At 39.1% G+C, this 27,381-nt stretch overlaps 1 protein-coding gene across 1 annotated transcript in view; it reads left to right on the forward strand.

Moving 5' to 3' along the window:
• The window catches only part of KCND2 (potassium voltage-gated channel subfamily D member 2), a 518,551-nt gene that overhangs the window by 484,855 nt on the left and 6,315 nt on the right, over positions 1-27,381 (forward strand). Inside the window, 3 exon segments of the mRNA XM_070423786.1 lie at positions 13,230-13,392; positions 22,955-23,050; positions 25,469-25,561. Of these exon segments, the coding sequence (XP_070279887.1) occupies positions 13,230-13,392; positions 22,955-23,050; positions 25,469-25,561 (352 nt within the window).

Consider the following 27,381-nt stretch of genomic DNA (forward strand, 5'->3'; position numbering starts at 1 on the left):
CTATTCCTCTCCCTTCCTCTCTGTAAAAATCAATAAAATATATTTTTTAAAAAAAGAAAAAAATAGGTTTTTGTATAGAAGAGTCTTCTAGTTGGTTTATGTTTAAGCAGATGTACCTTTTTGTTTCATTTTTATTGTTGTGTTTTATGCTGTTATTTTTACAAGATACAATCAGAATGTACCACAGGAAGATTTCCATATAGAAATCTGACTAGTTAAAACTATAAAGACATGAATTTCTTTAAGATCTGCTTCATTTATATATATCCCGGATATGCCCTAATTTGCATAGCTAATAGAAAGAATGACCAATCAATGCTTTAATCTCCTAAGAAGAAGTAAATGAATCTGAACATAAAATGCATGTTATTTTTATTTAGTTTTAGGGAATAATTCTGTCTCACATTGATTGGAATATAATTATTCTCTAAAAGTTTCTTCAATGTAAATATAAGCCCTTGGATTTTCATCAAAAACCGTTTGTTTAATGATATAGACACTTTCTAGGTTAGTTGAAGACTAGAATTTTTGTGGAAATGCCAGGCTCCCTTTGGAAAGTTAAATCACAGCTTCTCTGAACAAACTTCCGTTTACATTTAAACACCTGTGACTGTTTACATGAAGTAGAATTAAATTATTTATGCTTAAAGAATTTCGGAACTTTTAGGAGGAAAAAAGCCCTGTTCCATGGCGGGCAGAGCAATGCACAGGTGAGGAAGGAGCAAGGCAGGCGTAGGGGCTGGTTGTGTGGCTTGTGAGAAACCGCTCTGTGGTGCGAGTTCCAAACTGGATCCTCACCTCCACCCCAGAGCAGGGGGAGCCCAGGCCCTGCCCAGGTGGTCAGCTGACTCAGGGGTGCCAACCCATCAATGGGATTGCCATTAGATCATGCTGTACACCAAATGTCGGTGCCCCCCGGCCCCTCAAAATTCTTAAGTTAAATCTTTTTTTAAAATAAATCTTTATTGTTGAAAATATTATATATATCCCCCTTTTCCCCCCATTTCCCTCTCCCACCCCTCCCCAAACCTTCACCATCCACTGTCCGTGTCCTTGGGTTATGCATATATGCATATGAGTTCATTGGTTGATCTCTTCCCCCCTCCACCCTCCCCTGCCTTCCCTCTGAGGTCTGACAGTCTGTTTGATGTTTCCATGTCTTTGGGTCTATTTTTGTTCAGCAGTTTAATTAAATCTTAATACCACTCAATGTGATGGCATTAGGATGTGGGGCCTTTGGGAGGCGATTAGATTATGAGAGTGGAGTCCTCGTGGGATTACTGCCCCAGAGAGCTGCCCCCCTCTGCAGCCATGTGAGGACACAGTGAGAAGACAGCTACCTATGAACTAGGAAGTGGGCTCTTACCAGATAAAATACCTGTCAGCACCTTGACCTTGGACTTCCCAGCCTCCAGATCTGCAGAAGGGATACAACTTGTGTTTGTAGCAGCACCATCTCAGTCAGACATGGCTGCTGCCAAAACAGAGCCTAATTCCCTGCCCCATATGAGGGTTGTCTTATCTCCAGTACAGTTAGATTTTTGTGCATACTCTTCCGTAAAACGTAAGGTGTAGACAATAGGCAGCAAAATTACCAGGCCTTCCTGGTCACAACTAGAAACAAGAGACATGTCAGGTCATTACTGGATAATCCATAAGTAATTTTAAAATTACAATCCACAATAAGGACAGAAATTCTTAAGACATTTTAAAGATTCCATGAGGCCTGCAGTAGCTAAAATCAGGTGTAAAAGAAATGAAAACTTTCACCATAAACATCTCCTCTTCCTGCCTTTATGCTGCCTTACTGCATCCTCTTCTAAGACTGGCGCTTGCCCTAACCGGTTTGGCTCAGCGGATAGAGCGTCGGCTTGCGGACACAAGGGTCCCAGGTTCGATTCCGGTCAAGGGCATGTACCTTGGTTGCGGGCACATCCCCAGTAGGCGGTGTGCAAGAGGCAGCTGATCGATGTTTCTCTCTCATCGATATTTCTAACTATCTATCCCTCTTCCCTCCTCTCTGTAAAAAATCAATAAAATATAAAAAAAAGAAATTATTAAAGCCGAAAACCGGTTTGGCTCAGTGGATAGAGTGTCGGCCTGCAGACTGAAAGGTCCCAGGTTCGATTCCGGTCAAGGGCATGTACTTGGGTTGCGGGCACATCCCCAGTAGGAGATGTGCAGGAGGCAGCTGATCGATGTTTCTCTCTCATCGATGATTCTAACTCTCTATCTCTCTCCCTTCCTCTCTGTAAAAAATCAATAAAATATATTTAAAAAAAAAAAAAAAGACTGGCGCTGCAGGCATAACCCTAGAGACCAACTCCTTCCACGGCCAAGGCACCTAGGAGTCTTTGAATGGATTATAAGCAGTGAATTTTAGTGGTATCAGCAAATGGAATAGGTGGCTGGTTATAAGAAGACCTGCTAAGGAGCATGACAGTCAACATGCATTGGATTTGGCTCCTTGGGTGACAGCAGCAGCGACTTGGAACCTTGCACAGTGGGAAGCTTCCTCCAACAGAGTTACCTTTCAAAGGACAGGAAGAGATGGGAGCAACCGCAGCAGGCAACTGAAGAAAGCTCACAGTGTGAGAGCAGCTGACAATGTGGAAAATGAAACCCTTTGGATGCAGGACCAAAACACACATCCTTTGGAGCTGGTGCCATCAACCCACAGCCAAATTGCCCTGGCATTCACTGGGACCTTGATTTACATGATGGATTAACTCTATTCTGGTGGAAGACAAGCATACCTCCTCCAATACACTCTCAGGGCATAACCGGAAGGGACCTTGTTGAGAACAATAGATAAAAATCAATGGCATTTTCAGAGAATTGCTATGCTCACTATCTAAGATTAGCATCATCTGAGAGATGCTAGGAGAGGTATGGAGAGATCCAGGATAATGTGTGAGAGTCAAAGGACCAGCAGTCATATGCATCCAAATTGTTTGGCATTTAAGGATTGCGAAATCTGTCAAATGTGGGGGATTTGTATTTTGAAATTCTGGCCGGATACATATTGGTTAAGCGTGTGACAATGAAAAATAAGTAGAAACTGGGAAAGTGTCACGTCTCTCAGCTTCTCTGTTCATTTAAAATCATGTCGGTTAAAAAATGATCCCTATGGGTATAAAAAGTAAGATTAATTGACTGTAGAACTAGGTTATTCTGGGCATATCATCTAAGTATCTGCAGAGGAATTGAGACAAACTGAGGAGATGAGATGATGCTGGGCCTGAGAGGAAAAGGAAAGCTGGTGAAGAGAAAGAGCAGTCTGTGTGTGTTGCCCTTCACTCTCTCCCACATTTATCGTTTACCATCAAACCTCTCCCTGAAGGATTTACTTAAGCCATAACCAGTTATTGAGTTTCAACTATTTGCTCAGCAATGAACTTGGGTTTATAATGATGACATGATCCTTGACCTCCTGGGACTCATAGTTTCATGGGAGAAAATAGAACTGTAAAAACCTAATTGTACTCTATTAGGTGCAAGCAGCATTGGAGGCTTTTGAAAAGGGAGAATGTTACTTTTATTGGCTGGAGATAACGTAGTCAAGAAGTTCTTCAAATAAGGACTGATGCTTGAGCTTTATCCATGTAAATTAGTTCACCCAAAGGACGTACACAAAGGGGAATGTTCTACTAAGAACAGTATATGTAAATAGAAAGTTACCCGTTCCAATTGGAACACAGAGGATGTGTGGGTGGGCCGTGGAGGATGGGGTGGCGGAGTCCTGAGGGGCTGTGTGTGCCATGCTAAGGAGCCGGAGCTTTTTCCTGCAGGTGATGGAGAGACAATGAAGGCTTTCATGTGGGAGACTGACATGATCAGACTCTACGATATGTGAGAGTGAAAGGATAGCTCCAGGCAACAAAAACTAGGAACCAGATGCAATTTAAAATATTTCCGGTGGTCCCACAGCTGGGAAAGCCAGCCCTTCACGTTTTTGTTTTTGAATGTGTGCCTCACAATGATCAATGTACAATTGTTTTCATAACTATTTTAATGAAGAATAAAGTAAGTGTTAGAAATGTAAGGTCTGAAAAGCATACTTTAAAAGTATTTTTAAAAGAGGCTGTAGAGACTTTTACTGATAGTATTTATTCAGGTAAAAAAAACATTTTTATTAGGATACTAGGTTATAAATGTATGTCTCATGTATTATCTCATTTGATCATATAATAGGCTTTTTTAAAAGCAAGAGAAAATATAGGAAACAGAAAAGAACTTGTTTTTTGGAAAAGACACAAGCTAGGGGAACACAGTACACCCTACTGAAATCTAATATTGAGCTTGAAGCATAAATGTGAGAAGATGTACTAAAAACATCTCATTAGCCTTTTCCTTGATTTTCCCCCTTGCTATACACAAGCCAAATCTTTTCATTTCCCCTAATTTCCACAGTAAAGGTCTTGGGTAGAGGGCTTCATGTTTGAAATTATGCTTTAGTTATATCTCACATTATAGAAATTCACTTATCCTTCTAAAAGAAATAGAATATGTTTTCAGAATTATTTGACATCTTTGTGAAAACACCGTGATCATAGATAATCTATAAAATGGTGAGGTTTGGTCCTATTCAACTATTTCTAGAGGAATAAAATGCCCAAAATAGATCCTAAATATTGACTGTATACAGGTAAAGATAAGGAATCAGTACGGTACTTTCTTGAAAATACTCTCTTAGCTTGTGAAAACCGAGAAGGATCCTGGTTTGTTTTTAAACTTTAATTTAGGTTTTTACGCCCCCTAGTGGCTATTTGGTTCTTCTGTGGCTGTAAAATAATGACGTTTTCACAGCCATCTCCTTTGTATGTTCAAACTGACTATATCGACGATATATGACATTGATGTTCCCCCTAAATATTCAAACCACACAACTTTTGATAATGTAATGAAAGCTCTCAAAACTGTCAGGAAAATGCCTATGAAATCATAACTATCATAGAGTCCCCTGAATCCATCTGAATTTTATCCATGAATTTCTTAAGAGTCAGTGGACCGTTGGCTAAGACTACTAATTAAGGTGTGGGATCCTATAGCTGCCCCTTTCATTTAGTCAATGCTAAGATTGCTAACGTTCTGAACAAATAGAAAGGAAAAAATATAATTTTAAGTAGGAGCTCAGAATTTGGCTTAGATTTAAATAAATAAGAAAGAACATAAAATTCTTCAAATAACTATATGTACAATACAATCCCCCCCAAAAATCGCAAGCCTTCAACACAAGTAAGATAGAATAGTGGTTGATCCTACAGGCAAGAGAGTTGGAGACAAAATCAAGGGAGTTTTTAGACAAACATTAATTTTAAAATGTCAAATAGGAATCTATGCTAGAAGTAAGACCAGGGCCCCTCTGGCAAATAAGTTCTGTACCACAAGCAGGCGTAATACAGCAACACTCCAAAAAAAAGTCATTTGCTATTTGCAAACATTGCAGCCGCTATAAAAATTATCCATCAAACGATGATCTTTCTAGAATACCAAGTGGCTGGCAGGAAATCCATGAATAACATAGCTAGTGAGACCCTCAGGGGTAGAATTATTAATTGAGAAGTGATCCAGCTTATAGGTCAGAAGAAATTATTTCTCAGACCTCTGTGACTACCAGTCAGTTCCAGGAGAAAAAATTCCAACACAACATCGGTAATTACAATACACATACGAACACAATCAGCTAATAGCTTTCTTTCATCAGGATATTATTGTACATATTACTTTTATCCAATTTTTTTAAGGATACTTTCTTGGTCTGTTTGGGCTGCTATAACAAAATACCACAGACTTGGAGGTTGATCAACAGCAGTTTACTAACAGTTCTGGAGGTGAGAGCTCCCTTCCTGGTTCATAGACTGCCTTTTTCACTGTGTCCTGAGATGGTGGAGGGGCTAGGAATCTGCAGGATCTTTTTATAAGAACACTAATCCCATTGATGAGAGCTCTGTTCTCATTACCTAATCGCCACCCAAAGGCCACACCTCCTAATATCATCACATTGAATATTAAGATTTCAACATATGAATTTGGGGGAGACACATTCAGACATATCATAGCAGATACCTATTTTTCAAACATACCCTCAAATACTGGTCCATGTCCCATATGGAGTTGAGTGTTGCTTTTTTTAAAAAAGAGTAAACTAATGTAGCTGTTGAAATATATACGGTATTTGCTGAACCAGCACCTGCCCTATACAATGTACAAGATGCTCCTAGACTTCTGTGCAGCTATGCAGGGTCTAGCCACTCTACTCCTTACACAGAGGATTTTAAGACTTTGTCATTGTAAAAAGAAACAGGGAGAGTGAGAGATTGAGTTAAAGCTTATTTTCGAATCAGCATTTCTTTCCTGCTATTGAAGATCTTGTCTATTTTCCTGATTGTTTATAAAATACATGCTTTTTGTTTTCTCTATCATGCCTCTGGGAAATAGCTTCACAGGTAGAAAGTCATGACTAAACTGGGGAGGTTTGCCTTATGTAACATTTTTACTCTATCAAATGAACCTATATTTATACTCGTCAAAAAGAAGAGAAGAAAAATAGAGACTCTATGAATAGGACCAGGAAGCCAGCAATATTGTGTTTGAACTTTATGTAAGAAACTTCATGGAAATAGTTCTCCATTTGAGATCTAAAGACAACCACTCTCTAGATATATGATTTCTGGAGAAATGACAAAAAGGGGAAACTTGACTGAATATTAATAAAACTTGGTTTATAATGTACACATCTTTCAACCTATTTTGATATTACTTGATAAACTGAGAAGATGGATGGATGAATTGATAGATAAATAAATTCCTTCTACTTATTTGTCTGAATTAATCACATTTACCCATTTTTGTGGCACCAAGTGCATGCTAGAATTTAAGAATTTTACATGAAACTTTGGATAATATTTCAGATTAAAATAGTCAAAAACTAACAATTGACTCTCTTCTGAAGAATTGGTCCTCCCCTCAATATGATCTTTAACATATGGTAACAGATTGTAATTGTAGCCAAGTATTTGGGGGCAGTGTGTATAAATTTTGATTTAATGGTTTTATGTGAATGACACCACCATATTGTACCATTTAACTGACGTGAGGAGGAAAGGGAGCAGCAAACATGAGGTTTGACAGATCTTCAGGGTGCAAAAGGATCAGAAAGAAGCTGGAGTTGCTTTAAATGGTGATGTAAGAGAAAGAGGGAAAAGGTAGAAGAAGCAGAGGAAGGCAGAAGAAGTATGGGGAAAGTTTCCCTTCAATAAGCGAAGTTCAAGCCTGCTCATTTTTATTGTGTACAACTTGTTGACAGTTATTCTTTTATATTATGCTATTCTCTCTCCTTATTTGACCTTAGAAGATCCTATAGTCTCTGAATCCATTTTATTTAAGTATTTTTAAATGTGTCTATGAAAACAAAGTATATATCTTATCTAATAAAGAAGGAATATGCAAATTGAGCATCAAGCGGTAATGGTCAAGATGGCTGCACCCACAGTGGAGGCTGAGTTCCCGTAAGGAGCCTTAATGAGCAATCAGCAGGGACCTGAGGCTGTGTGGCGCTGGGCCGGGGCAGGGAACCTGAGGTTTTCCCCCTCCCCCCCGCCTGGTGGGGCTTGACAGGGGACCTCAGGCTGCACCCCCTGCCCCAATGCCGGGCTATGGGACCTGAGGCCATGCCCCTTGCCATGCGGTGCTTGATGGGGAACCTCAAGGCATAACCCCTGCCCTAGACTGGGCTGGGGGACCTGAGGCTGTGCCCCCTGCCTGGCATGGCTTGATGGGGTACCTCAGGCCACACCCCCTGGCCTAGGCCAGGGGACCTCGAAGAGCACCTCCTAGCCCAGGCCGGGGGACCTCAGGCCTTGCCCTCCGCCCTGGCGCCAGGCTAGGTGACCTGAGGCTGCGCCCCCCACCTGGTGGGGCTTGACGGGGGTGAGTCCGGCCGGGTCTGGATCTAGCCCAATGAGGGTGGGGCCAGCTGGGTCTGGGTCTTGTGTAATTTCGAGGCACACATGGGTGGGCAGGGACTTGACTCTGGTTCCTGTAGCATGCCCCAGACTCTGACAGGAGGAAGATTTTCATATACATTTTACTAATTTTTTTCATCTCTGACACTTCTATTATAGAGAAAGGGCAAATAGCAATATTAAAATATTTCCTCTAATTAATTCCCTTTTAATGTGCACAAATTCGTGCACAGGGTCACTAGTATATATATATATATAATTTCAGTGTAACTCTTTGGCAAATGGGTTTTTGAAGACTAGAAACATATTATTAAAGTCTGATAAAAAAAAAAACAGGAAGGACAGAATGTATAATATTGCTGGGCTTAGCATAAATTTAAGAATAAGAAGTCAGGAAAAATGCAGTGTGTTTTCATATGGAACAAAGAATAAAATACCAATCAGTACACAAGTTGCCTACGATACAAATAATCATTAAAAGATGACAGTATTATAGGCAATATTTAATTAAATGATCAGTTAGCCAAAATAAGTGTCACTTCTCATGATAAAGCTTTCTATTCTACGTCTTTCATCCACTGAGTTTCAGAGATATGACACCTGAGGTATACAAGGCTATTTTGCTTCTTACTAAGAGTTTGAATACCAGTTAAACAGCCCCTGTTAAACAAAAGAAAACAGCTGGTTTTGCCAGAGAGATAGGTATTCCCTGTCCCAAGCAGATTCTGTGCCCAATGACGTCTTCATGGATAAAAATTACCTGCTTTCATTTCTCAAAGTCATTTCTAAAGACCTAACGACGAAGAGAGACAAAACGGATGCTGTAAGAACAGATACAAATCACACCGTGTACTTCTCATTCTTCTCCAACATACTCAGAGTAGTGAAATATACCTAAAACATTACAAGTACTAACAGCAGCCCAATCTTAAAAAGGGGAGGAGAGTGGGCAGAAAACCCAAAAGGCTGATGTATGCAGAACATGGGGATGTGTGGAAAGAGTCAGCGGGCGCTCCTTGGGAATCAGCCCAGGCTCAGGCTGTCATTACGAATAATCACAGGACAGCCTGGACGACCTTAAACAACCTGCCCATTCCCTTTCTTGTGCCCTCTCACCATCCCTCTCTGCTTTGGCCTCACAACTTAGAGACCATCCTAATCTGCTATAACGTGAGAAAGCTCTGGCTTTCTACCCGAAAGCAAAAGAGAGAATGTTCTAACTAAGGAGCCATTTCTTCTCCCCTCTCCTTCCCACCATAATCATTGCCGTACCGATCAGGCATCACCAGCGCTCCTCTTGGATTTCTTGATTGTGAAGGAATTTTTTGGATTACAAAACAAATATGATAGAGGTAAATTAATAAATATAACTGCATTTGGTGCAGATTCGCTTAGCTTTATGCTATCAAACCTCCCTTAAGTATCTGTTACCTCTTTTTCCTTATGGAACCTGCTAGGATATGGATGTCCTGCCTTTCAGCAGGCTGGTTCATATCTTTACTTTCTACCATTTCATCCCAAAACAGACAAGATATTTCATCATACCTATTTCCCCCCTCTGGATAACAGGTGCACTTTCTGCTTTGTTTATCTACATTATAGTTTCTGTTTACATTCAAGGAGGATCTGCAGTGATTTTTTTTTTTCTCTGCTTGAATCCCAGGCACCTCATCAAACATTGTTTTCCCAAGGAAACCTGCTGTATCAGTTGACCCCGAATCCCGCTGACCAAGTCCCTCATAATCTGTTTTCTCCCTTTGGTTAGCTGCAGCCCTTCTGAGTGCATGTATCTCCACTCTCTACCCCTCCACCATCTGCTACCTGAACTTGCCAGTCTTCTATCTGCTAATGTCTTATGATGTGCATGGCAGAACCCCCAAATTGGCGGGCTTGACTTCCTGGCACATTTCTGTGTTTTTCCACTTTTCTATTCAGGACCACTAATTGCTGAGATGTGGATGCATACCAAAATAAAAGCAATTCATTGTGTTCTAAATAAATAAAAAGTCTTACTGAGCTTTGGGTCCATACCATACGCGTAGGCTCTTAATTTTAATAAGTACAGGTATGCTGGCCTGGCTTACTCTATGACATAGTGATTCTAGAATACAAAAAAAAAGTCGTAAATAAATACTAATTTTAAAAAATCTCTTAGAGGACGGCAGGAAAGATTATGTATGATAGATTCATTTAGCTATTTCAGTTTATTTTATTTTATGTACTTGCATGTTAAAAGGTTCATTTTAATTGCATAGACTCAATGCTTGTCTTCTTTGGCCATAACAAATCGTTGAGTTTCATTTACTTTCCTTTTGAGAAACACTTTCTAAATCCTAATTGGCAGACGTTGAAATGAGGAGAAAAGGCTTTTGAGAAGCTGCTCAGTCTGTGTGCACGTGGGGGTATGTGTGAGTTTTGATTTCTCCAGGGCCTACTGCATGATCAGTGCGAAGGGAATGATGTTTATAAAACAGGGCTGGGCACTCAACTTGACTTTGGCAAACATAGAAATTGGCTGCTGTGCACACAGCATTTTATAAAAAATTGATCTTCCAGTTCTACTGACATATTGCTATAGCAAGAAAGTTTTCAAGCCTTTTTGTCTCATCTTGCAAACTCCTTTAGTTTTCACCATTTCCTCACTACAATAATCAGATTATGGTTTTGCTCTCCCAGGGGACTACAAAAAAGGTGCCATGTTTCATATGGACACAGCCTTCCAGTTCTCAGGTTAAGACTACTTTTTACAATAAATTAATATTACCATTGTAATGATACAACCTGTGGGCGTTTTAGGTCTGATGAATTTGATTAACTACTGATCACCCATAAACACTGACAAGCAAGAGTAACTGGGCCTTGGACCCAGAGGACCAAAGCCTGGCCTGGGTCACCGAAGGCAGTGCTGGTCAGCATGGCCTGCTGTCACTCTCCTCATCCTTTCCTGGGCCGGTTCCTCAGAACTCCCATCTGCATGCTAGCACACCAAAGTGTCCCACACAAACAACAGTGATGGCCCAGATCCCCTTTCAAGATACAATGTCTCTCCAACTACTCCTAAGACCTTGGAGTCAGGATTGCAATACCTGAGCTCCTCTGAGCCCTGCTTCTAAGGACTAGACTCTCAGAGCCACAGAGTGAGCAGGGGTAGTTGGGATCGTATGCTGAGCTGGGAACTTCTGCAGTAACAAGAGCAGAGGCCTCCTTCTTGCCCCCACCCCCCCACCCCCCACTGGGAGGAATGAACTCCTAGAACAGTGATGGCAAACCTTTTGAGCTCAGCGTGTCAGCATTTTGAAAAACCCTAACTTAACTCTGGTGCCGTGTCACATATAGAAATTTTTTGATATTTTCAACCATAGTAAAACAAAGACTTATATTTTTGATATTTATTTTATATATTTAAGTGCCATTTAACAAAGAAAAATCAACCAAAAAAAATGAGTTCACGTGTCACCTCTGACACACGTGTCATAGGTTCGCATCGCTGTCCTAGAAGAACCATGTATGAGTGAGGGAGGGAAAATGTATTCATACAGCTAATATTTACTAAGAGCCTGCTTTGCGCTAGTGAGACACAAATAGAACAGCCCCTGGTTATATTCTAATGTTGGCATGGCAGGTGGGGAGTCAGAAAAGAAATACATTAAAAAATTAGAAAATATTATGTGTTAAATACCATGAAGGTAATCAAATGGGGAAATGGCAGGAAGAAAATAAGACCACCATGGATAAGGCGGCCGGAAAATAACTTCTCCAATGGAGAGACCTTTCAGGCCCAAACTGAGCTATGACGAACTGGGGTCTGCATATGTGACAGAAAGCCAGATGGCCGGTGTGGCCAGGGGGCAGCAAGCTTGGTGGAGGGTGGTGTGCAATATAGGCAGGAACGAAATGACATAGATCCCTCAGAGAAAAAAGCAGGTGTTCGGATTTATTTTCATTTCAAATCTATTAGAAGGTGACGCAAAGTAGCCACAGTCCAATCTCCATGTTTAAAACCATTCATTCTGGCTGCTATGTTGGCATGAATTGTAAAGGGTTAAATGTGGAAAAAAAGCTATCTCCCTGGCTCAGGCAATAGATAATGGCTTGGTTTACTGTGGGAAATAGAGGCTGAGGAAAGAGAACCAAATAGGACATAATTTGGTTTGGGCAGAGACAAGACCAGCTGAAAAATGAGGTGAGGGGACTGAGGATTGGGTGGCTGTTTCCATTTTGATATAGGTAATTGGATGGTTTGCAGCTCCATGGAATTAGAGGTGATAGACTGTATGGGAGGAGCAGATTTGAGGGGAGCAGGGGAAGCTAGGGAAATGAAAGTTCCTTTTTGGTTAATTTGAGTCTTGATTGGCTCTTAATCATCCAGAGTCAGGGATTTTCAGATCAGACCACTAAAAATATGAGCCTGATTTGCAAGATAGACATCAGGACTGTCCATGTGAATTAGAATATCATCAGCATGTAGATAGTAGTTTTAAGCCAGGTCATTGGATAAGATCACACACAAAGAAAGGTTAATATGGAGAAGATAAGAGGACTCAAGTTTGAGACCTAAATTAGCCCAAGATTTAGAAAACAGTTAAGGGGAAAGGAGTCAGAGAAGATAGAGAAACAGCCAATGAGGTAAAAGCACCACGAAGGGAATTTTCTGATACTGAAGCCAACAAAACGTGTTTCAAGGAGAGAGAATTCAACTAAACAATACAAATGAGAGATTGAGTAAGATTATCATGTTGAAATGGTCATTGGATTTCACAAGTTGAAGGTTAATGGGACCTTGGAAAGTTTATTTTTAAGTGATTATACCCGATGAAAGGAATGGACTGTACCACTTCTTTTCTATTTAAATTTTATAACCAATCCAATGCTTAATTTTTAAGTGTGTTAGCTAGCCTATAAAATTTAGCATACAAATATTTATGATTAAATCAATGTAAAGAACTATGCCATATTATAGGAAGAACAAATTGAAGAGCTATCATTAAATCACCTGACTTAAAATGTTCTCCAAACAAAGAGATTTCTAAACGTTAGAATTAATTTCTGAAATGTTAAAAGATACTTTTTTTATATTCACATGTTTTTAATTCCTAAAACATGTTTACTAAAGTCTTAAGCCATGTATATTGTAGTCATGAATTAGAGATAGATTGCTCCAAAAAATCATTTGGCTTAAAGCAAAAAGATATTTTTATCAGGTGGAAATAACTTTCTGTGACTTAAAACTATATACATATATATTTTTTCTCTCTAACCCAGGTATGGTGACATGGTACCAAAAACCATAGCAGGGAAGATTTTTGGATCCATCTGCTCGTTGAGTGGGGTCTTGGTCATTGCTCTACCCGTTCCAGTGATTGTATCCAACTTCAGTCGGATCTACCACCAAAATCAACGCGCAGACAAAAGGAGGGCACAAAAGGTGTGTATTCAGCCCTGTGTAACCATGATTTAGCATCGTCCGCTTCTCATAGTGAGCTTTAAAAACCTTCACTGGCTGCTCAGTGTTCCAGATTTGGTCGATAGTTGCATCAGTCAGCACAGCCTGGTTATACTACAGCAAAAGGACCTTAATATCTCAGTGGCTTAACACAACAAGCAATATTTCTCAATCATGCTACAAGTCAATTACCGGTCCAGTGATGGAAACTCTATCTTGACAGTGTACTTCTGCAATCATTTATGCAGAAGTAATTTCTGAATCACACACTGACTTTTAAAGCCTCCTACTGGAAATGGGCCAGGTCACTTCCATCTCTATTGCATTAGCCAAAGCAATTCACATAGCCATGTGTAACTTCAAAGTGGACAGGGAAATTCAATCCCACTGTGCAACTAGAGGCAGACAGAAAGAAATATGTAGCGAACAATACTGACAGTAGCAAAATCAAAGATAGATAGATTCTTGGCAATTTTATTAGAATCAGATTTCTAGATCTGATTCACCCAGTCTCTGTCCATCAGGGTTTAAGCTGGTGCCCGTAGACAAGGGTTAGTAAAGGGCACCAAAATGTGTCTTGGTTATTTTACAAAATTGACACAGGAGGAAGGAGAAATCTGATCACTTGTAGCTAAGTTCTATTCCTGGCCCAACCGTTTACTGTTTCTCTGGACTTCTCACCAGTTAATTAATCCCTCTCAGAGTAAGCAGGGTGCATGCTCATCTGAAAAATGAGGAAAACAATGCCTACCTCACACTAAGGCTGAGGTAGGTATTGTTTATAGATTTATAAACGTGTATATGCAAATGTTTATAAATATATATAAGCTTTTCATAATGTTAACAATTTAAACATTTACTAATGACTTACTATGTGCCAGATATAGGTTTAATGTTTTTCAAAAAATAATTCTTAAAAATCTTACAAGTATATGCATTAGTTACGAAAATAGTTTGTGGAATAAATTGAGAAATTCTGAGGTCACATGCCTAATAAATTGGAGAACTGTCATTCAATTCAATGCAAGTCAATCTGGCTCCCACATTCATTAGACACAATGGTAGACTGCCTCTCAGAAGAACTGACTAAATGTTAGTACACTTCTCTTACCCATTCTTTGTCAAAATAGTCACCTTCAGAGCCAGGGCCCTTTTTGCTTAGAAATAATTTTGGAAATTTTTTTTTGTAATTTTCTCAGATCTATAGTGCTAGATTTTTAGATTTCTTCACTTTTTTTAATAACCAAAAAACATATAAAACCATGACCAACCTGGGTACTGTGGTATAACCATAAAATATTGTGAGAAATTTTTGTGCACCAGTTCATAATTGGATGTGTAGGTAATTCCAGAACAGGATTTTAAACATGCTTTTGAATAATGTCAGTCTCTTTGGTAAGTATAAAATCTTATAAAGTAACTCTTTAGAAAGTTCAAGTTAATCAGTACAGTCACATAGCATATTGTTCAGAGAACTTGTTCATGTCCATTGTCAGAAATCCTCTTCCTCTACAACAGAATCACTCTTTAAGCTTGAGAGTTTCTTACTTTACAGAATTCTCCTCCCCTTTTCACAAGTATCTAACCTTTAACTAATTATTGTAGAGAATAATAATAAAAGTGGTTCAGTTACCATGAATATGTAGAACTGGTAATCCAGTACATAGGGTGGGTTTTAAAAAAAGGCACCTTCTGGACAATTAGAGTCTCACACAGGGCACAATTTTGGCTACAGGAGATGAAGGAATTTCCATCAGGAAATATGCACCTCAGCCCTGGCTCTGGCCACACTTCAAAAACTTTCTACTGGGCACAGAGGGATAGTGTTTACAATAACAGAAATACTACAAAATCTTAGCTCCCCAGTACCCATCAATCTCCATTCTGGGCATTCCTTCTTTAATATAATAACTAACTATGAATATTTTTTTCATTGTCATAAAAAGCTACCTATATGAAAACTGTAGGAACTACAAATATGACTTTCAAATAAACCAATTTCAAAATACATGTACTTTTTTCAAACTTGGATATCTGTAACAAGCAAATCAACAAAGAAAAATCTTATAATATTTTAGAAGCCTTTTAGCCTATAGAAATTTAAAATGCAAAAATGTTTAAATGTGATGTAAATAAGTGCACCAAATTGAAAAGCATGTTTTATGAAAGATGCTTTTCGCTATCTTTAAAATATCTTCTATATTCTCCGTGTCTGCCATAAAGCAAGAAATTTTGCATATCATGACTACTAGAAAAATTGGCTATCGAAAGTCAAGTATGATAACCTGGTGTAATCAGTAAACTAAACATAGTTCTCTAAGAGCAGTGGATATGGAACTAAATAAGTTGTGACGGGATACTTCCTGTTTTCCTTCCCAGGAAAAAAAACAAAGAATAAATAGTCACTAGGCTAAGATATTTTAGATTCTTCTGGAACTGGATGATTTGACAAATACTATAGGTATGCAAAAATAACCATCTAATTCAGCCAAGCAAGGAGTCCAGTCCATTCAATAAAAAATCAGTCAAGTGGAATAATAAGTAATATTATAAAATGGTTTTTAAACCAGATTTTGTGGTGTTTGGTCCCATTGCCAACTCCAAGCTCAAGAAAAAAACATGAAATATACACAATATGCATTTGAGAACATCCCCATCATCACTAGGAATACTTTCTCTCTTCTAGGTTCTTCCCACTAGCAAGTACTCCTTTTGCTTTCACTACCTGTTCCCACCTTTTAAAGAGAATGCATCATTTATCCCATTTCTATCAGCCCTTGATACATTCTTAATGAAACACTGACATGTGAGTGAAAACAGGTATCAACTGTAACATTTCTCCCCTACCCTCATTGTTAATTACTTTAATATATTTATTTATTCGCTCCATTATTCAATAAAAATTTATTGAATAGAATATATTAGCCAAAGGGAAGTGAAGTTGATACAATGACAGGTGGTGGGGTTGATATTTTGAAGCAAAGAGCTTATCCTGTTTTAAATTCAAATCACATCACTTAATCATCTGCATACTTACAAGGCTAACTGGTGAGTAATTGTCATGCATAATAGTAATTATAATTTAATAATGATAATAGCAACAACAACAATCCTCTCTAGAGTTTCTAGTATGCCCCAGGTTCTTTATACATGTTATTTATAATTTCACAATTAATTTTCAAAGGAAGTGTTATTATTTTTATTTTATAGATGACTTGCTCATGCTCACACACCTATTGATTACTATCTAAAACAAGAATCTTCTGACATTATTAGAACTATGAATCTTTAGGGATTTTCCTATAGATAATTCTAAATACAGTGAGAAGCTTGAAATCAATGAGCCAATTGATGTACCGACACTGTGCAATGTAAGTGAATTATTTTTACTTTTTACATGAAGATGTTGACTTTCACACACACACAAAATATGCTATCAATATTCAGTATGCCATTTATCACAGTCTATTATGGTGGTTCTCAAACTTTAGATTCATTGGAATCATACAAAGCATTTGTTAAAATACAAATTGCTGGACTCTACCCCCAATGAATCTGATTTAGTAGTTTTGGAGTACAATCTGAAAATTTGCATTTCCAGCAAGTTCCCAGGTGATGCTGATACTGCTGATCTGGGGACCACACTTTGAGACCCATTGCCTACACATTCAGCAATGTCCAATTAAATAAAAATATATAATTTTCTAGAATATTTAAAAGGCAAGAAATAACTCTTTGCTGGAATATGAAAATGATCACTTTTAAATTTTTCACTATTAATAAAAATCCCTAGTCCTTACCTCAAATCTCTCCAGATAACCTAATTTTATTATTTATTTCTTATGTCTTGTTTTGTGCAGTTTAATAATTTATTATCAACACATGTAAGAATCTATAGATTATATACTTCTCAATATTCACTCTACATTTAATTCTTATCAAGTTACTTACCTCTTAATTCCCTATTCCATCCCAACACTACTTAATGTAGCCACCTGGTAAACTGTTACTCAGGGTTCAAGACTTAATTCAACTATCACCCATTCTATGAAGATTTTTCTGAATACTATGGACATCATTAGTTGCTTCTTCTCTTCTCCTACAATATGTGCACACTCTATTATCATGTATTACACCCTATTCTCACTCTTCTCCATTGTACTGAGTGCACTGCCCAACATCAAATAGATGTTTAATATTTGCATAATGACTGAGAGAATGAACAGTGAAGTCTTGTTCGCCTTGACACGGCCTCCATTCCTACAGTAGGGTGGACATTACTAGGACCAGTTAAAAATCATATTGGGAAGCACAGTTTTGTCTCTGATAACTGCCTACATCCTGTTTCAGTTCTACCCTCTTCCTACACCCAGTCCTTTTGTTGCTCTCTCCTTCCACTGACCTTTCCTCTGAGCCTTCCAGTGTCCCTTCTACTGACCTAAATCCCCGCCCTGCCTTCCATCTCCAGGATTAACAAGCCTCAGAGTTGGGAACCTGCCCTTTCTCCCACTGACTTACTTCCTCTTTCTTTTATTATTATTTGGCACTAACTTGTCTCATTTCTAAGGGAGTGATTTTCCTTAACAAATGGGGAGATTCCAGTAAACTCCTTAAATTAAATTTTTAAAAGCTCATAAAGCTTAATATGCTATCTCCACATGAGGCATGTTACTAAACCTTAATATGTTATCTCCATATGAGGCATTTCACTAAACCTTAAATGAAAGCTACGAGTATAAGTCAAATTTCCCGGATAAAAGGTACAGGAAGTATGTGCTCTCTATTTGAGAAGGAAGTGCCTCAGATTACAAGGGATAAAGCCTTCTCTATCTCACAAGGCTGCCTAGCATACCTTTGTATTTCAAAAGTATTGAAAACACTATGTGATTTGGTAGGAAGAGGGTCTAATATAATGTCTTTCAATGTACCTCATACCCCATTTAGAAGACAGAACCCATGTAAGAAAGTCCCTGTCTCAAGGGCCTGGGACTTGTACATCTTTCTCTGACTGGCATTCCAGCCACTGCTCCAGAGGACGCGTGGTGAAGTCTACATAATGTCATTTGGTGCAATTGAAAAACAACCAACTTGCCAAAAACCCCTGCACACTAGCCTCTGAATGCTCCACAATGAAGGGTTCCATGTCAAATGAGCTTGAGAAAAATTTCATACTATATCCCCCTCTCTACTTCACAATGAACATCCACAATGTGATCTTTTGCGAGAAATCCAACTTGGAAGAAACCTACTTAACCTCTCAGCATTTCCCAAACTTTCTTTATATACATATATTAATTTATTTCAGAGAGGAAGGGGGAGGGAGAGAGAGATAGAAACATCAATGATCACAGAGAATTATTGATTGACTGCCTCCTGCACACCCCCTTCTGGGGATAAAGCCTGAAACCTGGGCATGTGCGCTTAACCGGAATCAAACCTAGGACCCTTCAGTCCGCAGGTCCATGTTCTATCCACTGAGCCAAACTAGCTAGGGCTCCCACACTTTCTTGATCACAGAACCATTTTGCTTCATTCGGTTGTTACCTATAACATGTACTAGTTTTATGAAATTAACTTTGAGAAACCCCCAAGTTTAAGGAATTAAGAAAAAAATAAATTTATGAAAAATTGGAATGCATAGGAAAAATGTGCTTATGAGACAATTTTTTTCCAGCACCATCAATATTTCTCAAGGCAGATTAGGAATTTGAAAATAACTGCAAAGCTATTTTTTATACTGACAATATGAGCCTTATTTTTTAATTAAAATTTGGAAGCCTCCTATTTTTTATATAGGCTTAATATTTACTGAAATCTTGCTCTAACTTCCATAATATTTGCTAGTACTTGACCATGCAAAGAAGTTGTATTTCCTACAGGGCTGGGAGCAGCAGGCGGGGAGGAGTACATTTCCTCTTACTAGTGAACGGTACTCTTTTAACCGCCCAATTACTCAGCCAGAGTTGCCAAGATTGTCATAATGAGTGGAACAGAAGTAAAGTGATTTTCTAAAATATCTTTGTAAAAGAATTTCTCTCAATTACCTACTGGAAACAAAGATATAATCACAGGTCATAAAGGGGCTAGCATTCAAGAGACATTTGGTGCCGTGCTCTACAAGAACAATTAATCCAATTAACCCCAAATGAAAGATACTTGGTAATTGAAATTGAGATGGGAGGTGTGTGTTTTTTCTAACACAGCACATGACTTAGCAAAATGGTAATTCTGTCTCTAACATAACTGCTTCTTTTTTCCTAAGCTTTAGAAGTACTTCTACTGTAGTGGTTGCCACCATATGTATACTTTCCATGAGAAAGATGTTTCATTTTCCTTTGCTGGAGACTATTTTTGGTTAATTTCTATGTCTCCTTTATGAAAGATATAATGTGCCCTAATACTGCTGCTAAATGCACATAGAATGGCATAGGTAAGACTAGTGACTTTGATAGAGTAACTATGATATGTAATTAGTTACAATCAGTAGTTGCAGAAAGAGAGAGGGAGAGAGGAGAAGAAAGCAACGAAGAAAGGAAGGAACAAAGAAAGGAAGAAACAAAAAAAGGAAGAAATGAAGGGAGGAAAGGAGGAAGGGACGGAAGGAGGGAGGGAGGGAGGAAGGAAGGAAGGGAGGGGAAGGGCAAGGAAGAGAAACAAAAAATGGCATTGACAGTTCCATGGGACCAGTGAGACTTAGGGACTGAAATTCCAACAATAACCCCTTTCTGAAAATGAAATGTGTATTTAACTTACTTATTTCTGACTTTCTACCATCAATTCTAAGTCATTTCCAGGTGTGCTTGACACTTGCCATTGTTTTATTGAGTTTGGCCTGAAATCCTGGCTGAGCAGTATGGCCTTGAAGTTAAACATTTCTAACTTCCAACTTCATCGTGTAGTATTGTCTCAGTATTTTAAGTGATGTAAATATTATACCATCAGCAAAGAGAAAAATTTGTCTGTTTTTCCCATCACGTATAAGTGTGATCTTTCTGCAAAGTTTGATTTTAACTTGGAATTGGCACACAAGAAGAATAAATTCATGGAGGAAGAGAAAGGGAGGCAAGTTGAAGCCAGATGTTATCTTAATGTTATTTTGAGAGCTTCAGACATCTCAGTGTTACTTCTAAATGCCGTGGTGAAGGATCATCTTGGTACTACAACTTTGGAAGAAGTTTGGTAAACACACACACACACACACACACACACACACACACACACACACTCTGGCCCAGGAATACTTCTGCTTCTAGAAATTTGTCTTGCAGATAAGCTCAAATAAATGATGCTTCATTCATACAGTGGTATATTATTCATCCATAAGCAAATGAGGTGGATCTACACATGTAGATATGGAAGGAATTCCAAGTTGTATTAAATGAAAAGAACTGAGTGTAAAATTGTGAAATGTATTCTCCAACTGAGTAAAATTTACGTTTATACACACATGCATGTACATATACTTGTTGTTGTATACCTAGAAAACCTCTGGCAAGATGCTCTAGAAATATTGTCAATGGTTGACTCTGAAGCATAGGAGTAAGGTATGCTCAGGGTCCAGAGAGACTGACTTGATTTTCCTGCATGTTTGTAGTTATTAAAGTTTTATCACATGTATATATTCATTTTCCATTTTTAAAATCTAGATAATTTTTAATTGTTATTAAAAAGAATATTCCAGGGCTAGAAATCAAAGGTGATTTTTTTGGGGTGGGGGTGTAGAAAGGAGAAAAAGGGATTCTTTATAGGATAATTTTACAAAAATGTTTTTAGCCAAGATATCCCAGTTGCTTCCTTACACAAACACACTAGATATACATCATATAAGTAGAACGGCCACCAGAAGATTGCTCTCCAGGAAGTGAAAATCAGACTCATTCCATGACAGCTGGAGCAGGTATACAACAGCAGTTCTAAAGGAGAATGGAATCCTGGGAATCTGGCCACACAGTCAGTTTGCTCAATAATATCACTTTGGTGATCTCTCTGTCAATGTGAGCAATTCAACTGACCACCCAAAACCCTCTACATTGAAGAACATTCTCTATACATAAATGCTTTTAAAATTAAAAATAATAATGTTAGTCTCTCCAGCAAGGAGCACTATGTTTATTCCAACAGATTTAAAGGTGAAACAGAAATTAGGTGAGCATGTTTTTGGGTGGACCTGTGACACAAAAAATTTAGTGGAAACATTTAGGGATTTTTCTGAGAAGCCGCCATTGTTCAGCATGGGTTCTATACTGGCCAATTTAGCAAACTGATTGCAAAAAAAAAAAAAAGTTTATATTTGAAGGCACAGATGTTAACTAAATTTTGTTTTGTTTTGTTTTTAAGGGATGGAGGGAGGAAGAAAGGAAAAAAGGCAATTGGTGTCTGAAACTTAATTACTAATTTTTAAAAGGACATTAATTTAAATAAAAAAGAGTTGGCAGCTGGTTTGCTGGGTCTTTATTTCATTAAGTTACTCAGATTGGGATAAGTGAAGTGGGATAAGTGAAACTAGAAGTAATACCGCTAGCTATTTTTTCTCTTAACACTATTGACAGAAACAATAATGAAATAACTTGATCTTACTGTAAAGACTTAATTACAATCTTTAAAATGCACAACCCAGCTCCAAAGTAGTTAATTGATCTTGCCCATATGTTAACTAAAATAAAGCACTCATATTGTTACCAGATGGCTTCCGCCCTGGGTGCTGGCCCTGGACCTTTCACAGGCCAAGCAACCTACAGGCTCTTGACTCATCTGGGGAAAATTTCAAGACATGAGTCCAGGTGAAAGTAACAGTAAATTCATTAACATTTGGGACAGGGAGGCAAAGGATGGACCCCTGGAGATAGGATTGGGGGTAAGATCAGGATGAGCTTCCACAGCCCATTGCTCCCCTGGTATCCTTGTTGGTACCCTTAGAGCTTAGGACAGAAGGAACAAATACATGCCTGAGGAAAGGGGGCGTGGATGCGCTCAAAGAAGCATGTGCTGGGATCCTTTGTCCTGAGTTTTACCTATTTTCTATAGGCCAGAATTTTAGAGGACGTCCCAGGGGAGGATCGCAACAGAATATTCATTGGATTTCCGGGCGTGTTGTTTAATATGCTGATGTATTAAAATGAGTGTATAATGGAGTCTGGGGTCATTTTCTAGTTAGTTTTGCCTGTATCTTGGATTAGTCTGGCTCTAATTGGTTTTGTTATCTACTTCCCTGACTGTAGTGATTTAAACCATCTGCTCCTAGGCATCTTCAGTTAGGGAGATAGGGTCTTGTGATTTATTGCTGAGCCATTCCAGCAGTTTGTCCAGCCATTTGTGTGTTTGTTCAGCCATTTGTCTCAGTTTCCTCATTCCACTTTCCAGGGAGTGTTCCTAGTGTCTTCACCTGCCTCAATCTGATGAAAATTTAATTGTCGGTAATTACAAAAAGCTGGCATGTTTTTAAACATACGTATGCTGACATTGGAATTATACAAGAGTATATGCACTGTTTTAAGAAAACAATTCATTGCGTATTAACAAGACATTCATTTTCCTTCTCCTATAGAAAGCCAGACTCGCCAGGATACGGGCAGCCAAAAGCGGAAGTGCGAATGCTTACATGCAAAGTAAACGGAATGGTTTGCTCAGTAATCAACTGCAGGTACCGGCAAGCACCTCACCGTTTTTAATGCTCAGTTTGTTGATGTAATATTGATTGATTTCTACGTAAGCATATAATTTTATTGTGGGTAATAATGAAAATGGCTACCCAAACAACAGAAGTGTCATTGGTTCAGTCCATGCCAGAGCTTACTCTAGCTTAGCCTTTGTCCCTGTCCAGCTAGTAGCCTCTGTTCCCTGCTGTGCTGCAGCTGGTGCCGCAGTACTGTATCCGGGCTTGCAGTTGGAGCCCCAGTTTGGAGCCCTCACCTGGAGCTCGCCTGGCTGATGGGCCTCAGGCAGCTGCTAGCCCACATGGCTACTATAGAGAGAGAACACGTGAGCACATGAACCCACAAATGTGTGTTACGGGGCGGGGCTTGAGAGAAAGCTTGCCTTTGTTAAGCTTGGATTATTTTATCTCAGGCTTGGGAAGGACCAAGCGCTCTTTCAAAATAACCAATTTCCCAATTCTTTGCTGGCTTGTTTTGGGTCCTCCTCCTAACCAATCCATTTCTTAAATCTTCTGGGGTTCTGTGTTCCTCACCCAACTGGATTATTTTCCCAGGCGAGGCTCTGCCCCTTATGGCCACCATCTTAGTTTTACTGTGCATGCCTCATAGTGGAATGACCTCCCCCGCATCGTCTTGGCTTCTACTGAGCATGTGCCCAGCAGAGGAATTTCCCCTTTGTTGTTCAGTTACTTCCCACCCCGCCCCCTTCCCTTAGTCTGGACAAGTGGGCTGGTTGTACCCTGGAGAGATTGGAAAGCTAGTCCTTCCACCCAACACAGGAAAGGGAGAGGTGTTGATCCCATTGGTGGGGTAATGCCGTGATCCCTTGGCGAGCCTGAAGCTGTCACTTTCAGACTTCATTAGGCTTATTGTCCAATTCAGCTACCTGGTTTATTAGGCATGATGTCTGATTCAGCTCCCTAGTTGATTAGGCTTCTTAATGTCTGATTCCCTTTGCTCCCTCCTTTATTAATATCTAGCTATTTATGCTCGCAATCTGAGAGCGTGGCACACTCAGAGACCAGATGCCCTCAGCCTTTTCACATGCCTTACCTTATGCATCTCTTCCACTTGGCTCTCCCTGAGTCACATTATATGCTTTTATAATAAACTGTTACTCTAGTAAGTAAAATGTTTCTTTGAGTTTTGTGAGCCGCTCTAGCAAACTAATCAAACTCAAGGAGCAGATTATGGGAATCCCTGATTTATAGTCAGTTGGTCAGAAGCACAGGTAAACTGTCCCACTTGCAATTGGCATCTAAAGTTCAAGGAGAGGTCACTAGAACCTCTAACCCAGTGGTTCTCAACCTTGGCTGCACATTAGAATCACCTGGGAATCTTTTTAAAATCCTGATTTCTGGGCCTCATCCTCCGGAAATTCTGTTTCTTTGTTATGGGGTGGGGCCACAACATTAGTAACAAAGAAACAGAATTTCCAGAGGATGAGGCCCAGAAATCAGGATTTTAAAAAGATTCCCAGGTGATTCTAATGTGCAGCCAAGGTTGAGAACCACTGCTCTAACCTATAGCCAGATGGTCAGAAGCCCAGGTGATCATTTAAGTTTGCAATTGGAATCTAAGGTAGGGAGAAGAGAGTGAAGGAAAGTCTTGCAAGACTGAGCCCTCAACCTGTATAATATGATGCTGTTTCCAGGTAGACAGTGTCCAAATTGAGCTGAATTGTAGGACATCACTAGTACATAGACCATTTCACTGCTTGATGGTGTTGGGGATAACCCCACCACTTCAGATTGGGTTTAGAACCCTTTTTACCTGGGAAAGGTAAAAAACGCTCAATGACTCAAATACCTAATTATTTTTTTATTTAAAAATTACTTATGTTCCTTAAAGTTTATATGAGTGGGAGTAGAGGATAGCATGATGTCTCCTTTTATTTTTTTTAATGGGAGGGCACACCATCTAGTGTTGTAAATATCACACAGTATGAAATACAATTTGAGAAACCACTTTTAGCTCAAAACTTTCCTTTAATATTTAGGATTCCAATAATCGTTACTTACAAAATAGCTTTTATTTAGCTGAGCATAATGCCATTTCCAGGATTATCTAAGTATTAGATTAAATTTTATTACCCAAAAATAATGGCTGTCAGGTTTTCAAAGTCAAGTGGTAGTTGAAAGAATAGAAGAGATTTAAATTTTCTGTTCAGGGAGGCAAGTCTAAAAAACCAGACTGCTAATTTGAAAAAAAAAAAAAGTAAATAATGATTTTCAGACTTAAAAGCAACTGCCAGGCTGTGCCTTTCTGTCTAAAATAAATAATAATAAAATGCTGACATTTAATCTCAAGAAATAGGACAGCTCTCTCTCTGTGGCAATGTGCAGTTGAGGTTCTCATTGTTTGCAAATATGATAGAAAAGACTCTGTCTTCTCTGTGTTCACAGTCCTCTGAGGATGAGCAGGCCTTTGTCAGCAAATACGGCTCCAGCTTTGAAAGCCAGCACCACCACCTGCTTCACTGCTTGGAAAAGACCACGGTAAGGAACCGGCATCGCTGCCCCGGTCCTCACAGTCTCCCATTTGATTTTGTGAATACTCAGTCCTCCTAGGAAGGACTTCACTGCGCGCATCACTGGAAAATACAGTAAAGGACAAAAACAAAAGAAAACAAAATTACTTCAAAAGACTGTTGTGACATTTTCTTTTGGAAAGTGTTTGAGAGACTTATTAAAATGTTGTTATCCTTAGTGGCTATCCTCACTCTAGTCTAAAATACTAGTGTAATGTGGATGGAAAGTTGTTTTCCAATAGCCAAATGCAAGTTCTATAAAATATCATTTACCCTGCCCGGCCAGAGTTGCTCAGTGGTTGAACGTTGTCCCATGCACCAGGAGGTCACCAGTTCGATTCCTGGTCAGGGTACATGGCCAGGTTTTGAGTCCGATCCCCAGTAGGGGGCATGCAGGAGACAGCCAATCGATGATGTTTCTCTCTCATCAATGTTTCTACCTCTTTATCCCTCTCCCTTCCTCTCTGAAATCAATAAAAACATATTTTTAAATGTAATTTACCCTGATTTTGAAAATGCTAATTAAATTGAAAATATTAATGGAGTTCAAGTGTTCCTGACATCTGGATGAAGGGAATATCAATAGCAATAATACAAAATAAAGAAAGAATGACGAAATATAAGCATTTCTTCTTTTTTAATATATTTTTATTGATTGCAGAAAAGAAGGGAGAGGGAGAGAGAGAGAGAAACATCAATGATGAGAGAGAACCATTGATCGGCTGCCTATGTCCCCTACTGGAGTCTAGCCTGTAACCCAGGCATGTGCCCTTCACTGGAATCAAACTTGGGACCCTTCAGTCCCCACGCCGGAGGCTCTATCCACTGAGCCAAACTGGCTAGCGCAATATAAACATCTCTGTAATTCACAGGTATAATGAACACATATGGTAAAATTATTTGTTCTCATAAGAAAAAAAAATGGTGTTTAATCAGTGTCATAACCCTTTGGCTGAGAATTGAGTGTGCATTTCTCCATTTATAGGCTCCCAATTAGACTTCCTCTTTAGTAAAGTCATCCTTTCCCAAGCTGGCTTGTCAAAAGACGTCATAGTGTGTGACCACAGAGCAGAATGAAACTTTCACCGTATTTGGATCAAGTCTTCTCACTCACTCACCAGAGATGCATATTTGTGTTCTCAATTCCAATAGATTGCCCATACATTTATTCATTTACTTTCGTTTACCTATATAGTCATTCAACAAATATGCATGACTTGCCTACCATGTGCCAGACAGTGAGCCAAGATCTAAGATATGCCAAGAAGTCAGGTGTGGTCTCTACCCGCATCAGTCTCTATGGGGGACAAACCACGAATATTCCTAGGGAAGGGCAGTGAGCAGCAAAGCAACAATGGGCCACGGTGTAGGGGGCAAAGAGGATGGAGCCAGAGGGCACAGAATCAGACAAGGCTTTCGGGAGGAACCTGAGTTCAGACCCACAGAATGACTGAGAGCTAGTTAGGCAAAGAAGGACAGGGGCTAAAACGTGATGTACCCCGAGGAAGGCTAGAACTTGCTGCAAGAGGACTTTGAGGGTGGTAGGAAGCAGAGCCTATAGCATAGCACACCGGGAGACAGAAAGGCGGTGACTAGCTCATGCTAGGTTTTCGAGGCACGTGCAAAATTTTTATCTTCATCTCAAATGGAAAATTATTTGAGGGTTTAAACAGGGAAATTACAGGATTGTGGCTGCATTTTAAATAAAAATATGGACAGGTCTATAATTTCCTAATGTTAACCTTAGACATTTAAATAGTAACATTAATAATAGAATGTATTTATGAC

Source organism: Myotis yumanensis, unplaced genomic scaffold, assembly GCF_028538775.1.
Source record: "Myotis yumanensis isolate MYYU_CA2020_CCGP unplaced genomic scaffold, mMyoYum1.0.hap1 SCAF_9, whole genome shotgun sequence".
Taxonomy (NCBI): domain Eukaryota; kingdom Metazoa; phylum Chordata; class Mammalia; order Chiroptera; family Vespertilionidae; genus Myotis; species Myotis yumanensis.